At 42.3% G+C, this 13,852-nt stretch overlaps 1 protein-coding gene and 1 long non-coding RNA gene across 6 annotated transcripts in view; one reads left to right on the top strand and one right to left on the bottom strand.

Moving 5' to 3' along the window:
• ZNF827 (zinc finger protein 827) overlaps nt 1-13,852 on the top strand; it is a 116,516-nt gene that overhangs the window by 63,654 nt on the left and 39,010 nt on the right. For all 3 annotated transcript variants that reach the window (XM_083519864.1, XM_083519863.1, XM_083519862.1), the window contains exons 6-7: nt 8,927-9,166; nt 10,932-10,989. In XM_083519864.1, the coding sequence (XP_083375990.1) occupies nt 8,927-9,166; nt 10,932-10,989 (298 nt within the window). The remainder of the gene's footprint in view (nt 1-8,926; nt 9,167-10,931; nt 10,990-13,852) is intronic.
• Nucleotides 922-3,928, bottom strand: LOC310714677. 3 transcript variants are annotated; one of them, XR_014529959.1, is made up of 2 exons: nt 3,853-3,928; nt 922-1,094 (listed from the first exon to the last, which is right to left on the bottom strand). It is a non-coding gene; the product is annotated as an uncharacterized lncRNA (long non-coding RNA). The 3 variants fall into 3 exon arrangements; XR_014529960.1 differs by lacking the exon at nt 3,853-3,928 and adding an exon at nt 3,466-3,828; XR_014529961.1 differs by lacking the exon at nt 3,853-3,928 and adding an exon at nt 3,611-3,828.

Genomic DNA, 13,852 nt, shown 5'->3' with positions numbered 1-13,852 from the left:
TTTCTGTTATTTTTTGGCATCAATGGAGGACTTTTTTTAAAAAAAGGATAGCCAGTTTTTAAATGCTTATCTGCTGAGATATTATTCTGTTGTATTGTATAAGTGTTTGTTGATATGGTATAATGATATATATACAATGTTGATATAATATAATGGTAAATTTAGAAAGACAGGGTCGCTTCATGATAGTCGGAACCATGCCCCCTCATAGCCATGCCCCATTTAATATTGTACAGCCTTCTAAGATTATACAATAGTAAGTATACAACAACAATAATTAGGGATGTATTGAACAATCAGTGCAGATTGCCATGTTTTATTTAAGTTGTTAAATGTTTGCATCTAGGTAGATTGAACAATTAGCATTTTAAATGCCCACTTCATTCTTCTGAGGGCTTTTGACGAGTCAATTCAGCATGTGCAGTTACTTAGTTCCATCTAGTTGATAGTCAAAAAGCAAAGTGGCAGTTTCAGTTTATTAAACAGCAAAGAAAAATCCCTCCAACTCCAAAAGTTGGGACCCCAATGGGTTTAATTCTTTTTTGTTATAACTGAGAGATAGGAAGGTTTGAAACCTAAATGTCAACTGCTGGTAAAAAATCAAAATAATTTGAACCTAATTTTGTTTCAGTTTGTTTTTACTTCAGTATTAGAAACTTGTGCAATGTTTATAAGATTAATAATAGAAGTTCAAAAGCATAGTGTAAATAAATATCCTTTACAAATAATTTGTAAATATTGTTTATGCTGTGACATAGGCATGCTCTTGAACTTGCTGCACTGATTTAAAAAAAACAAACTTAAGTTAGGCTAGTGTGAAAATTTAATGAGGTGAAAATTGGGCAGTATGGGGCTATAAATGCAAAATGTACCATTATTACACTGAAAGACTAGCTAATTTGGGTTTACATACACACAGTGTAATGTCACGCTACAGTCTAATTTTATTTTAAAGCTCAAAGATCCTGAACACTTTCTTTTCTACCGTTTCAAAACAACAGCGTGGATGTTTCTCAGCTGATCCTTTTGTCTGCTTGCAGAGGAAATCCTTTCAGGAAGCCCAGGACAAGGCAGAAATGGAGCAAGCGGAAAACCTGGGGGGAATGGGAAGGAAATAATAAGGTTTTATTTTTGCATGCAAGGACGTCAGAAGCAGGGCAGTGATTCAGGAGTCAAAACCAAGAGGATCTGGAGTGGGGGAAACTGCTATAATGTGAGCTCGTTATAAAGCATTGCTTATCACACATAAATAATAATATTTTACCTTCTTTTGCTTATATGATTTCAGGATAGCATAGTCTCAGCAATCCATGCTCTTACATTCTCCGTTTAGATGATTGTAATGTGCTCTAACGCCACTAGTCTTCAGCTGGTGGATCAGGGCCCACTAGGTGGTCATGGCCTGATCTGAGATGGGTCATGGCAGGAGCCATGCCACCATGCAAATATATGATCAGAGATTAAGAAATGGGTCCCCAAAGGCTTGTTTGGGTTAAGAATGGGCCCTAGGTTTGAAAAGGTTGAAGAATAGTGCTCTACACTATTTTGAAATTGTATCTAGTTCAGAATGCAGAAGGTAGACTACTAGATGTTACTAGTTGTTATGATTATTATACCAGTGCTACAACCAGGAGTTGTGCTGATTTCATTCTTGGGCCCAAGCCAAAGTGCTACTTTGGATCTTTTTGGTCTAGGATCAAGTGGCCTTCTCTGCCTACCCATAACATTAAGATTTCTGTTGATGGTATTTGGCAGATGCACCTGGCATCTGAAGGGGAGTGGGTGGCTTCTAGGGCCTTCTTGGTGATAGTGCACAAATCATGGAATGCTCTCCGCAGACAGTTTGCTTAAGTTCACAGAGCAAATGTTTCCCATCCCTTACTTCCTACTGCAGCCAGTTACAAATTCTCTGAAAAGCCTCTCTGTAGCGGGGAGGGGCTCCTGAGTAATGTGGAATGCAGTATAGTTGCTGGGGTCAGGGAAGGTGGAGGCAGCCCAGAAGCTGCATCTTAGAGCCCCTGCACCACCACCATATGGGGACTTCCGAGCAGCTCCTGAAGCCAGCCAGAGCCAAGTGCTCTGGGCTGCTGAGACTGCTGCTGCTGCGTTTCCCGGGGACATTCTGGGGATGGAATTTGTCCGGGGACTTATTGAAACGGGGACATCTGGTAACCCTAGTATAGGAGGACTGCTGGGGCTGAGATGCTGGAAACTTCACAGCCTCCTGCTTCCCATTGTTCTGGAAGACCCCTCAGCTTAAGGCTTTTTGTGGGGTACAGTAGCTGCAGGGGACAGGAAGGGATAGGAATCTTTCCTTCTTTGAACTTTCCTAAGGATAACATCTTAGGATCCCAGAGATCAGCTGTTCCTATGAATGGGGCTGTAAGAACAATGCACAGCTCATTATTATTGACCTTCTATCACAAAATTGGAACCTGACTGAAGACTACAGGGTAAGCGTGGCCTGGGGCATGTATATGCGAGGCTGCCTATACTTGGAATTGCTAGACTTTTGAAATCTATCCAGGCTATTGTAATTTACCAAATAAGTTAATATTTTCATAGTTGAATTTTGGAGGTAAAAAAGGAACAACTGGGATGTCAGGCACTATGAAAATGGTTCCACTGGTGCTCACTAACTTTAGGTTGGTGATCTGTGTCCATAAAGTCTTAAGACCTAGGCCTCCACTCTGAGATGGCAGCAGCTCAGCCTTCTGGAAAGCTGTTGCCTCTGCCAAGGAAGGAAAATGACGGCTGAGTCTGGGTCACTACAGTCAAGGCTCCCTCGTCTCATGCCACCATTTGCCAAGTCATTCACTATTGCCTGCTTCACATCTCCCCACATGCTCCAAGGCACAGCCTGTCAAGAAAGCACCAGTATTCTTGCCAGATCTAATGCTTTGCTTGATGGTGAAAAAGAATGGGCACTTAATTAGAATTTATTGTGAAATGGCGGACACTTCACTTTGAAGAGGCCCTCTTTTTTCTGCTTTCTTTCTTTGTCGCGAGGTAACTAAAGATTTGCACATGTTTACCTTTCTGACTAAAACTTGTACAGTACTTGACAAGTCGTTGAAATAGCAAAAAGAAAAGAGGCCTGTTCCAAACAAGGCTGCCCTGGGGCATTTGCTGCCTGAGGCAAAACCACAAAAGACACCATTACCCTGGTGCCATCAAGTTATATAGTGCCCAAGACTGACCAAGTAATTTTGCCACCTGAGGCAGAAACTCTGGCAAGCATCCTTTCCTGAGGTAAAAACACAATAATAATGAATTCAATAACAATTTGTGTATTATCATTACACCTAAAATCAGTTGCCTGAAGCAGGCACTCCACTCTGCCTAATAGTAGGGCTGACTCTGTGTGTTTGCTATGATGGTGTGCCCTGAGGTGTCCAACTGGGCAGTATAATTTTAAAACTGCATCTCACTTGCAGTGTGGGTTGTACAGTCCACTTTTGTTACCTCAGGATTTTACCAGTTCGTTTCCATCTCATTCTGCTGCATGTGAAGATCAGGTTTTAAATGTATAGAAGCCTTTCCTGCGTGTGAAAATCTGGAACGGTCAATGAGTAAAGGAATATACGGTGTCACTACACGTTTTCCATACCTCGGTCATGCCCATGTGTGCTAGCCAGAAGTGTTTGCAGAGCAGAGGATTAAACTGTGCACGGAGCAGAAACAGAAATAGAAAGAATGTTTCGAAAGAGAGGCTGAGCAAGGAAGGTCATCTTGACTCTTGCACCTAAATTTGGAGTCCAGTGCCGGAACTCTAGAGGTCAGACATCTGAAGAACACATTTGTTCTCTCTGTTATCTGAGATTTTCATAGATAAAGATACCCAGTGCATACCTCTGAAGAGCCAAGTTCATTCTTAACGCACAGCGTTTGGGAGGTTTACCCTTCACCCTCAGTCCTGCTGAGAGACAATCATAGGGAAGGAAATAGCAATACAGTAGCTGGGGGGGGGGGGAACCTGCATTACATTACTGTACTTACTTGAGAATTCAGAAGAAAAGCCTATTTAAGTTTGCAATAAATAAATGAGCTTCAAAATACGGCGGTTTCATCAATATCCATGCAGTGTTTTCAAGTCAACTACTGACAAAACAAAGGACAGGCAGAACACCAGTTTGTTTGTGTGTTTTTGTTTTGTTTTTCTGGTATCTGCTGTTTTGGGTACTAAGTACAGTAAGTGTGTTGTTTTGGTTGTTTAAAAAAATTAGAATCTCAAATACAGTAAATATCCTTCCCCATTTCCACATGAATACCAAAGCAAACTAGAAATTGATTTAAGGGTCTAGAACATAAGGCCAAATGCCCATCTAGTCCAGCATCTTGTTCTCACAGTGACCAACCATAAACAGGACTTGAGTGCATTTGTGATTCACAGTAACTGACAACTAAAAGGCTGCAATCCTGTACAAGTGAGTTCCATTGAACTCAGTGGGATTGTTGGCAGCTGTAGGATCAGACTGCACATCATTTGGAGTTGTTACTTTTATGATTAGGCTTATTATAGTTCCTTTCTGAACTTGATTCCATTATGTAGGAAAATGCAGTATTCCTCCACCCCCCTGAAGCCAAATGCAAAGGCTGTGTAGTTAAGGGGATGCTGTGCCATTTATCTCAAGTCATGTTCCTAAACATCACATCTTTCATAACAAACTGTGTGCCTTAGCTTGACATTTAGCAGGTGGGTGAGAATAAAAATGGAAATAAATGAAAGTAGCAAATAACCATGTTACTGGCTTCATTGGGGCAGAGGTGAAGTGACGGTGAACCTCATCTCAGAGAAAACAGTAGGGTCCCAAAACTGTACAGTGCCTTTTTATTTCAAATACAGGATTAAGAGCTACGTCACACATCACCATTTCCCTCACTGGTACCTCTGCTATATACAAAATCCATGTATACTGGGAGGGGTAGCTAGATTTCATGGACTGGCTGGATGCAGAGGAGGGGTGGGAGGCATCAACTGGGGAACCCCCAAGGGAAGAAGGCTCAGAGCCAGAGGATTGGTGGTGGGACAACGATGCATGGTCCAAGGGAGAAGAAAGAGCAGACTGGGAGGAGGTGGTGTTGGAAGCTGAAGAGGCAACAGGGTTTAGTGAGCAGGAAGAGGCTGTGACAGAGGGCAGTCCAGGCTCAGAGACAGAAGAGGAGGGGGGCCAAGAGGCAGGCTGCCCTCCTTCTGTGACCAGCTCCCCTCCTCCCTGGTCTCCCAGAACACGCAAAGAAATGAAGAGGGTGGAGCAACAAGATACAAGGTCACAATTTAAGAAGGATATTGACAAGCTGGAAACCAAGCCTCATGAAGGAGGGAGTTGGGTATGTTTAGCCTGGAAAAGAGAAGACTGGGAGCCTTCTTCAAGTATCTAAAGGGCTGTCACATGGAAGATGGAGCAAGCTTGTTTTTTCCTGCTCCTGAGGTAGGACCAAACCAATGGCTTCAAGTTATAAGAAAGGAGGTTCCAACTAAACATCAGGAAGACCTTTCTGACAGTAAGAGCTGCTCAGCAGTGGGATGGACCCCCTAGGGAGGTTATGGACTCTCCTTCCTTGGAGGTTTTAAAGCAGAGGTTGGATGACCATCTGTTGTGGATGCTTTAGTTGAGATTCCTGCATTGCAGGGAGTTGGACTAGATAGCCCTCGAGATCCCTTCCAACTGTACTCTAAGGTAATGTTCTTGGGCTGAAGAAGGTTCCCCACACCTACCTACATGGAAGAAGCTTCTGTTTAGGAAATGGTCGTGTGTGAAGCAAGCCTAACTAGGCCTCATTTATAAGAGTGATCTCCCTTGCCCAGGAAGAAGAGCTTAGTGAACTTATAATACCTCAGTTATAAATGAACGTTTACACTAATTCATATGCTGCTTCCCAAATTAAAACCTACACAGAATCGCTCTGCTTCATGCATCTGGTTGTGTGATGAATTCATGCAGTTGGAAACATAAAATTAAGGCTTCAGCTGTGGAAGGCAAACTGAGAATTTCACTGACTGAAGTTTCATTCAGAGAATTTCCACATATCAATGCTGTTGGGTAACAGATACAAAGGAAAAGAAAAACCTTCCCTCTCTAGTTGTCAAAATTATGACTTAAAAGATAGCAAGTGTGTGTGTGTGTGTGTGTGTGTGTGTGCACCATTCAATTAAATTCCTCAGTCTTGCCAGTAGCAGGGCAACCAATTCTCCTTCATTGTGCTTATAACATTGAGATTCCCAACAGCTAGTTGAGTCCTATTCTGCACCTTTCTATCGCAACAAATAATATGTGCAGCCTTCCCCATTTCGTTTTCTGCATACTTCATCTTTCTCTAGGAGGAAGATAGGAGGAGGTGACGCAAACAGCAACTGTCTCTTCTGCTTGAAGCCTGTGAGATTAATTGGCTATCCTACAGCCTATCACCTGTTCTCAAGCAGGAGAAGGACAGCAAACTGATCTGTTAGCGTTTGACCCCTTCCAGTCAGCCTTGAAGCCAGGTCACAACATTGTAAAGCATTGGCAACATGGATGGACAATTTCATGGCACACAGCAACAGTAAAACAAATGATGGTGCTATTTCATCTGTCAACTTCTTTTGACATAATGGAGTACGAGTGACTCCCCAAGCTGAAATAATGATTCTTTCCCCAGCATTTCTTAAAAAGAGTCATGACAGCCAGTTCCTCCTCCTCCTCTAAACTGCTGGCATTTACATTTCTGCGGGCAAATCCTTCACCATTGTTTCTTCACAACTTTGTAGAATGATCAGGGAGGCATCGTGACATAGCACAAGTTACCCTGCCTGCAGTCAATGGTTTGGGAGACTGAGCGTAAGCAGGCTGGTTCCACAGCTATTTCACCGGGCACAAGAAATTGGCGACCAAAACTGTAATCCTAACACCTGCTCCATGCAGGTGGAGCGGATGTTTTGTGCACAGGTGTGGGGCTCCATGTCCATGGAACTCTCAGCTGGGAGAGCCAAATGAACTGTGGCAAAGTGAACACTATTGCTGTAGCCAGGATAAAACCTCAAAACAGGGTGTTACGAGGCAGAGCAGGGTTGCATCTACTGGATTCTAAGCTGACCTGTTCCCTATTAAGGGTCCCAGTCTTTGCCCCTCAACTGGCACAACAAAAAACCTAAGCACACATACACACACCCCTTAGGCTGGTGCAAGTGACAAGGCTTTGGATGCAGTGGTGGATCTGCTACTTCCCAGCCAGAGTTTGTATTGCTCTGCCCAAAGAATAAAGAACTGACAGATTTACTGATGGAAGCTCTTTGGCAAGGGTGAAGAACCTTAAGGCCAGGGGCCAAATGTAGCCTTCCAAGCATCTCTGACTAGCTCTCAGGACTCACCCCTTGCCACATTCCTCTGCCTCACCCCTCACCATCTTTGCTTCACATCCTCTTTTTAGCTAGCTAGAATGTGTCCTTGAACTCTGATAATACCTTTGGCTTGTCTGGATGGAGGATCAGATGTGTGTTGCTGTACCCACTTTTTCCTCTGGTTCTGTATTCCACTGGCTTGTGGTCACCTGGGAGGTTGCCCAGAAGAAAATATGACCACTAGGCTTGAAGAGCCTGATTCCCATTCCTGCGAGACCTTCCTCTTGTCCTTCCATACTTTCATCTTCCTTTTTCCCTCTTCCACCCTCCTCGGTTCCTTTATAATTATTTTTAATTGACATTGTCCACAGGAATCCTGAGCCAGATCCTTGCTGAGGGTTTCAAAAGCAGAGTTGCATCTCAGAGCAGACCACCTGCCTTTCAAGGTGGCGCCTTTTGCTTTTCTTTTTTGTCTCCTGGTCAAGTTCTCTTGAAGTTCAACCTTTGACATCTCTTTGAAGTGAAGGACAGCGAATACTTCAAAAGGAAACGGTCACTTCACCTGCACTCAAAACCAAAGCATTTTTCAGCCACAGAGAGCAGTCCAGGAACTGCGGCAGGAGTGAAAAAGTGGTTCTTTCCTTGAATGAAGAAGAGGACTTCAAAACACTGAGGGGAAAACATAGTTGAGAGGAGGGAATCAAATTCTGATGGGATCCAAGATGAATTATGCACGTTAGCTATAATTTAAACAAATCTTATTCCTGTCTATTGAATGAGTTGGTGGGGGTGACGAAAGAGATTTGCTCATGTTTCCTTTTAGTATATGTACAACACATCAATCTACCTAGCACTTTGCCAGTGACAGACTTTGGGCTTTCACATTTCAGCATCACCCTGTACAATGCTAAAATCCACCCTCACCCCCGCTTCTCTCACTCTGTTCTACATTGCTGTGGTGCCCCATGTAGCATGGTGCCCAGTGTGGCCAAACCGGTCACGCTACCCTAAAACCGCCTTTGACTTTACAGGACATCCTTTACTGAACTTATTAATATGTGCGAGAGAGAGATTCTTGGCTATTATTAGTAACAAGAATGAAATCCAAATTGAGTACTGTGCCTGGAAATCAGCAAATAAGTTTGGTAAATAAATACATTTTAGTTGTGAGAGGCCTATGACACTGAATGAATGAACTGAGTTTTAAACAGAAGTTATATATGGTTAGTGTAACTCTGTAAAACAATGAATCCTAATAGTTGCCAGTTTCTGTTATGAAAGCATTTCTTCTTTTAGAGTTTCCACGTTCTCAAAGTTTTCATTTTTACCAAACGATGCAGGATGTTTTTTAAAAACAAACAAACAGTAAATATTTTTGTCAATTCATACTTACAGTACAAGCAAACAAATAGGTGCTGTAGTTCTTAGACTTACCTGAGTCATTCTTTTAACACTGGGCAATATGTGAAGTTAGTAGTAATGCATGGCACTGTTGTTCTTGCAAAATTATATGTAAGACTTGTATAGCCTAACCTTACATTTTAAATGTTAAATAGTTGAATAATAAGCAATCTTGTGGTGCTTTGTTTTGTTTTCTTCTATTTGCAGCGGAAAGTTGCAAGGAATCTCAAATAATAAAGATCAAAGAAGAGCCCATGGAAGTTGATATTCATGATTCCCAAGCCTCAGTTTCACCTAGCCAAAACATCAGTTATAGCACTTTACTCAGGCAAGAGATAACTGAACACATACAAAAGATACCAGAAGGCCGAGTGCTCCCTGAGAGAAACCTCTTCAGCCAAGATATATCAGTGAAGATGGCTTCAGAGCTACTTTTTCAGCTGTCAGGTAGGTAAAGTAGTTGGATACCTACCGTCTACTTTCCTCGTTTTTGTTAAATTCTGAATTTGAATGCGTTGAACTGAGGCTGAAGTCCTTACTAGGACCTTAAGGCTGCAATTCTGTACACCACGGGCAGCCAATATATACACCACGGGCAGCAACCACCGGATATTGTTGGTCTTCTATTGCCATCTGCCACAGCCGGCATGACCAATGTAAACCTGGAGGGTGCCATATTGCCTACCCCAGTTAAACACAATTACCTGAGAACTTAGTCCCATTGAATTCATTGGACTTACTTCTGAGTAGATGTGTGTAAGATGGTACTGTAAGTCCTTTTAAATGCAGTGTGGCTTTTTATGAGTAAATGTGCTTCTGATAAAGCTTTCCTATCTAGAAAAATAGCTTTGTAAGTACTGCAGTAGCAAAAAGTAAAAAATACTGTTGCAGATTAACTGGAGACTTACGGTGCAATCCTAAAAGCATCCTTGAAAGAAAGTCCGACAAGCAACTCACCATTTACTCAGGGGTCATGTTCCAAGGCACTGTTCACATCAGTGAAATTGCTTATATTTGAAACACCATTGAAAAGGTCTGCAAACACCCCGCCCGTTCCCCATTTTGTGACATTTTTATGATTGGTTTTGGGTCACTTCTCGATTCGGCATGACCATGTGTAAATAGGGGTTGCCTTTATTGTATTCAGGCTGTAAGTTTGCTTTTGCTTTTTAGTTTATTTATTATTACATTTATATCCCACCTTTCCTCCAAGAAGCTCAAGGTGGCATACATGATTCTCATGCTCCCCATTTTATCCTCACAAGAACCCTATGAGGTAGTTTAGGCCAAGAGATGGTGACTGCCCAAGGTCACCCAGTGAGCTTCATGGCCAAGTGGGGATTTCAGCTCTCAGGGTCTAGGTCCAACACTCTAACCACTAAACCATATAGGCTCTCTGCATTACAGATAAACACAATTTTACTGCCAGTATCTGTGTGGTGCCACTTCTTTTCATGCACCATTGTTCCTGTTCCTAAAGGTTCAGCAGCATATCCTATGGTCCTTTCTGCCCTGTTGAACCTGTGGCACTCAGTGGGCACAGAACTTCTTTCCTTTTGAACAATAAAGTTATGAGTCACAGCAAGATTGCAACATTTGAACTGGATGTGGAGAGTTTAAATTTGTGTTCTAGGAAGATTGCGAAATAGTTTCTGCCATCAGTTGAATATGCGCAATGACAAACTAGAAGGGAGTTCCATTCCAAAAAAGCAGTTAATTACCTGGGCAAAAACCCATTTCTACATTGCCTAGAGGAAAAATTAAGCATGCATGACTTCTGATTTTTCTTTCCCCACCTCTGTATGTCTGACATGAGACATATATCTTACTTACAATGGGTGCCATAAGCCACAGATAACTGCTTCTTTCCAGGTCTCTAAATAATACAGGAATAGTTTCCTTGCAGTCATTTGTTCTAACACCAAGGCACCTTGTTTTCCTTTTGCCAATTTCTTTCTTTCCCATAGTATTCAAGCAAATTTATAATATCAAAGGAAAGCACATAAATTGAGTAGGGGAATTTTTCAGCAAGGGAACACTGATGCATGTTTTACAATGTAAATGGGAGGTTGGAGAGGATATTTGGATAATAAGTTGATAAATCCATACAAATAAGATTTTCCTCAGCTGAAAATGGCCAGAACTAGAACTTTTAAAGGAAATACTTTTGTTCGTTTTGACTAATTAAAAATAATAATTTATATCTCTGCAGAGAAAGTGAGCAAAGAGCACAATCACTCTAAGGATAACACCATCACAGCTACAACTAGGTAAGAAGCATACTTGTTAGCGCATGATAAGTTGATGTATAAGGGCTTTTATGCATGCAGAGAAAAAGGTCAAAGGGTTTAGTTAATTTAGCTGGTTAATTTTGGGTGTGTTTGTCCTGCACCTGCACGTGTACCTGCACATGAGAGTGTGTCAGCAAGCATGTGAGAGTGACTCAGCACAAGTATAAATACACTTATGGTTGAAGCAAGTTTGCTCTTGGCCAAAGCCTATTCTGTTTGGGGCACTGCAAGGTGACTGTATGCTGCTGGAAGGACGGTACAGTGGTACCTCTGGATATGAATGGGATCCGTTCTGGAGCCCTGTTCACATCCTGAAGTAAATGCAACCAGCATCTGCACGTGGGCGGGTCGCGATTTGCCGCTTCCGCGCATGCGCGTGACGTCATTTTGACCGTCTGCACATGCGCAAGCGGCAAAACCCGGAAGTAATGCGTTCTGTTACTTCCTGGTCGCCATGGAGCACAACCTGAAAGCTCTCAACCTGAAGCAACTTCAACCCAAGGTATGACTGTACAGTATATTACAATGGAATGTAACTTAAAAGCTGTGGAACTGTGTTATTCTGTCAGTAAAGGAACTGACCCTACCTAGAACTATCCGGTGTTTTTCTGTTCCATTGGCCCACTTCACTGGCGTGTTGGATGGGCACTCTGCAAAGGGCATACAGATAAAGCATCCTATAACATGGCAGGTACTTGGCATTGGTGTAGTGGGAATGTTATTTCAGATTTTGAAATGCTGCAGTGTATCAGATGGAGAATCGTACATGGTGTAATCAAACCAAAGTTATGCCCTTTTACATCTCATTGATCTCATGAGCTCATACCTAAATATTTCCCACAGAAATCAGGGGAATTTTTTTTAAAAAAATGCTTAAGTTTGGCATGATCATGCCCATGCTATCTATGTGATAAGCTGATATATTTCTGTTTGACATGTGATTAAAAATTAATTCAATCAATAAGCTCATAGTATTAGGGCAGCTAAGGCAATAAATCAGCAGCAGCAGCGTTGATACATTTCTGATGTGCTTATAAATCATAGGATTGTTAACTACAGTAGGAAGGAAAAAAATACGTTCTCTGTACCTACTTCCTGTAATAGAGACTCACATTGGATATGAAACCTTACTCTCTCGGTCCCTCTTCACCTCTGGCCTCTGTCATGCTTGATTATTGCAGAGTTGTTCCAAAGTGCAGTGATTTCTCTCGTCCCTGGTCTTTTCTTGAGATCTCACTTCAGTTCATCGGTGCCTCTTCTAGATTCAGCAAAACATGGAAAAGGAAAAAGCAGTGGCCCATGCCATTGCCTCTGCTTATTCTTATTTAGCAGAACAAGACAGGACTGTAGTTTCCCAGGTGTCCTGGCAAGTCTTGTCAACCAAGGCTGTGTCCCCTCTAGGTCATGTGGGTGGTTGTGCCTGTTGGGCCTTTGTGGGAATACACACGAGCACCTTAGATTTTTTGCCTCCAAAATATATCCCGATGTTTCCTGTCTGCACTAGCAGGCAGAGCTTGATGAGATGTATTCTTGCTGTGTGTTATTTTCTCCACCCCTCAATTAGTGCTTCTGTACCCACCATAAATTTTGGAAACCTGGAGTCTGTTGTGAGCAGGTATTTGTTTATCTGTGTGTATCTGTGTGCAGATACACCAGATTTGCACAAAAAAGCAGTAAAAAAAAAGTGTGTGAGGGGGTCTGTCTGTCCAAGTCAGGTCAGGATTTGGATCCCTTGCATGAAAGGCTACCACTTGCTTTCCTCCTGCTTTCCACCTCATCTATCTGCAAGGGCAATTTTTATTTTTAATAGAGCTGTTTCATGCAAGAGCAGTCCTGCACAAAAAGCGGGCTGATAGAAACAAAGTGGAAGTGGAAGGCTGCCAAATGATAACACCCAGAGAAACCTCAGCACATGTGTAAACAAACTGGCGAACAGTGCGCCTCAGAGCACCCATGCTCAAGTAACATGGAATATTATATGGGACTTGATTGTCCTCAAAAGTAGCATGCAGGTAGACCCCCAATCATGAGCAGAAATCCATCTGTTGAACACCCCAAACACTTGGGTACAGTATACCAAAGAGAATTATCCATTCTTTCTGAACCATTTATCTATTCTTTTATTTTTATTTAATTTTAAAATCACATTTATATCTCACCTTTTCTCCAAAGAGCACAAAGTTGTGTATGTGATCCTTCTCCTCCCTATCAAATCCTCACAATAACCCTGTGAGGTAGGTTAAGCTGAGAGACTGTGGTTGTCCCAAGGTAACCCAGTGAGCTTTATGACTGAGTGGGGGTTTGATTCCTGGTTTCATAGGTCCTAGTCCAACACTCTAACCACTACACCACTGTCTTGTCCATTGCAAAATCCTGTCCATCATTCCAGTCCATCATTCCAGATATAGCTCGGGTCAATTTATCCACACAAAAGCTTTTGCGTGCAGGAGCCAAGTTTTACTTGTTGGGTTGAACATGAACTGATTTTCCCTCTGTCAGTAAATAAGTTGTGTAAAAAGGTACACAGCTTCTCAGTTTGTAGTCCTAGAGCTCCAAGGTCTTCCTGTCACAACCTAAACAACTTCCTTGCAAGGAAACAGAATGTATTGGCTCAGCCAGAGATGAGGGGAATAACTGTAAGGAGAATGCTTAGCTTCATTTAGGCTCCTCCAGTGATACGGACATTTTCCTGAGAAAATCAGTCTCCCACTAAGGGCCCCTCAGGACGGGGAGAAGCATTGTCCTCCCTATAGAAGAATATTCAGACAGGATGTGTCAGTCTTCATACTGACATTTACTGTATCCACACCAGCTGGATTAACTTGGCTTGGACATGTTGCTG

This window comes from Podarcis liolepis (genome assembly GCF_965112155.1).
Source record: "Podarcis liolepis genome assembly, chromosome: 9".
NCBI classification, from domain to species: domain Eukaryota; kingdom Metazoa; phylum Chordata; class Lepidosauria; order Squamata; family Lacertidae; genus Podarcis; species Podarcis liolepis.
The sequence above is the reverse complement of the archived record's forward strand: the minus strand, read 5'-3'. Positions and strand labels throughout refer to the sequence as shown.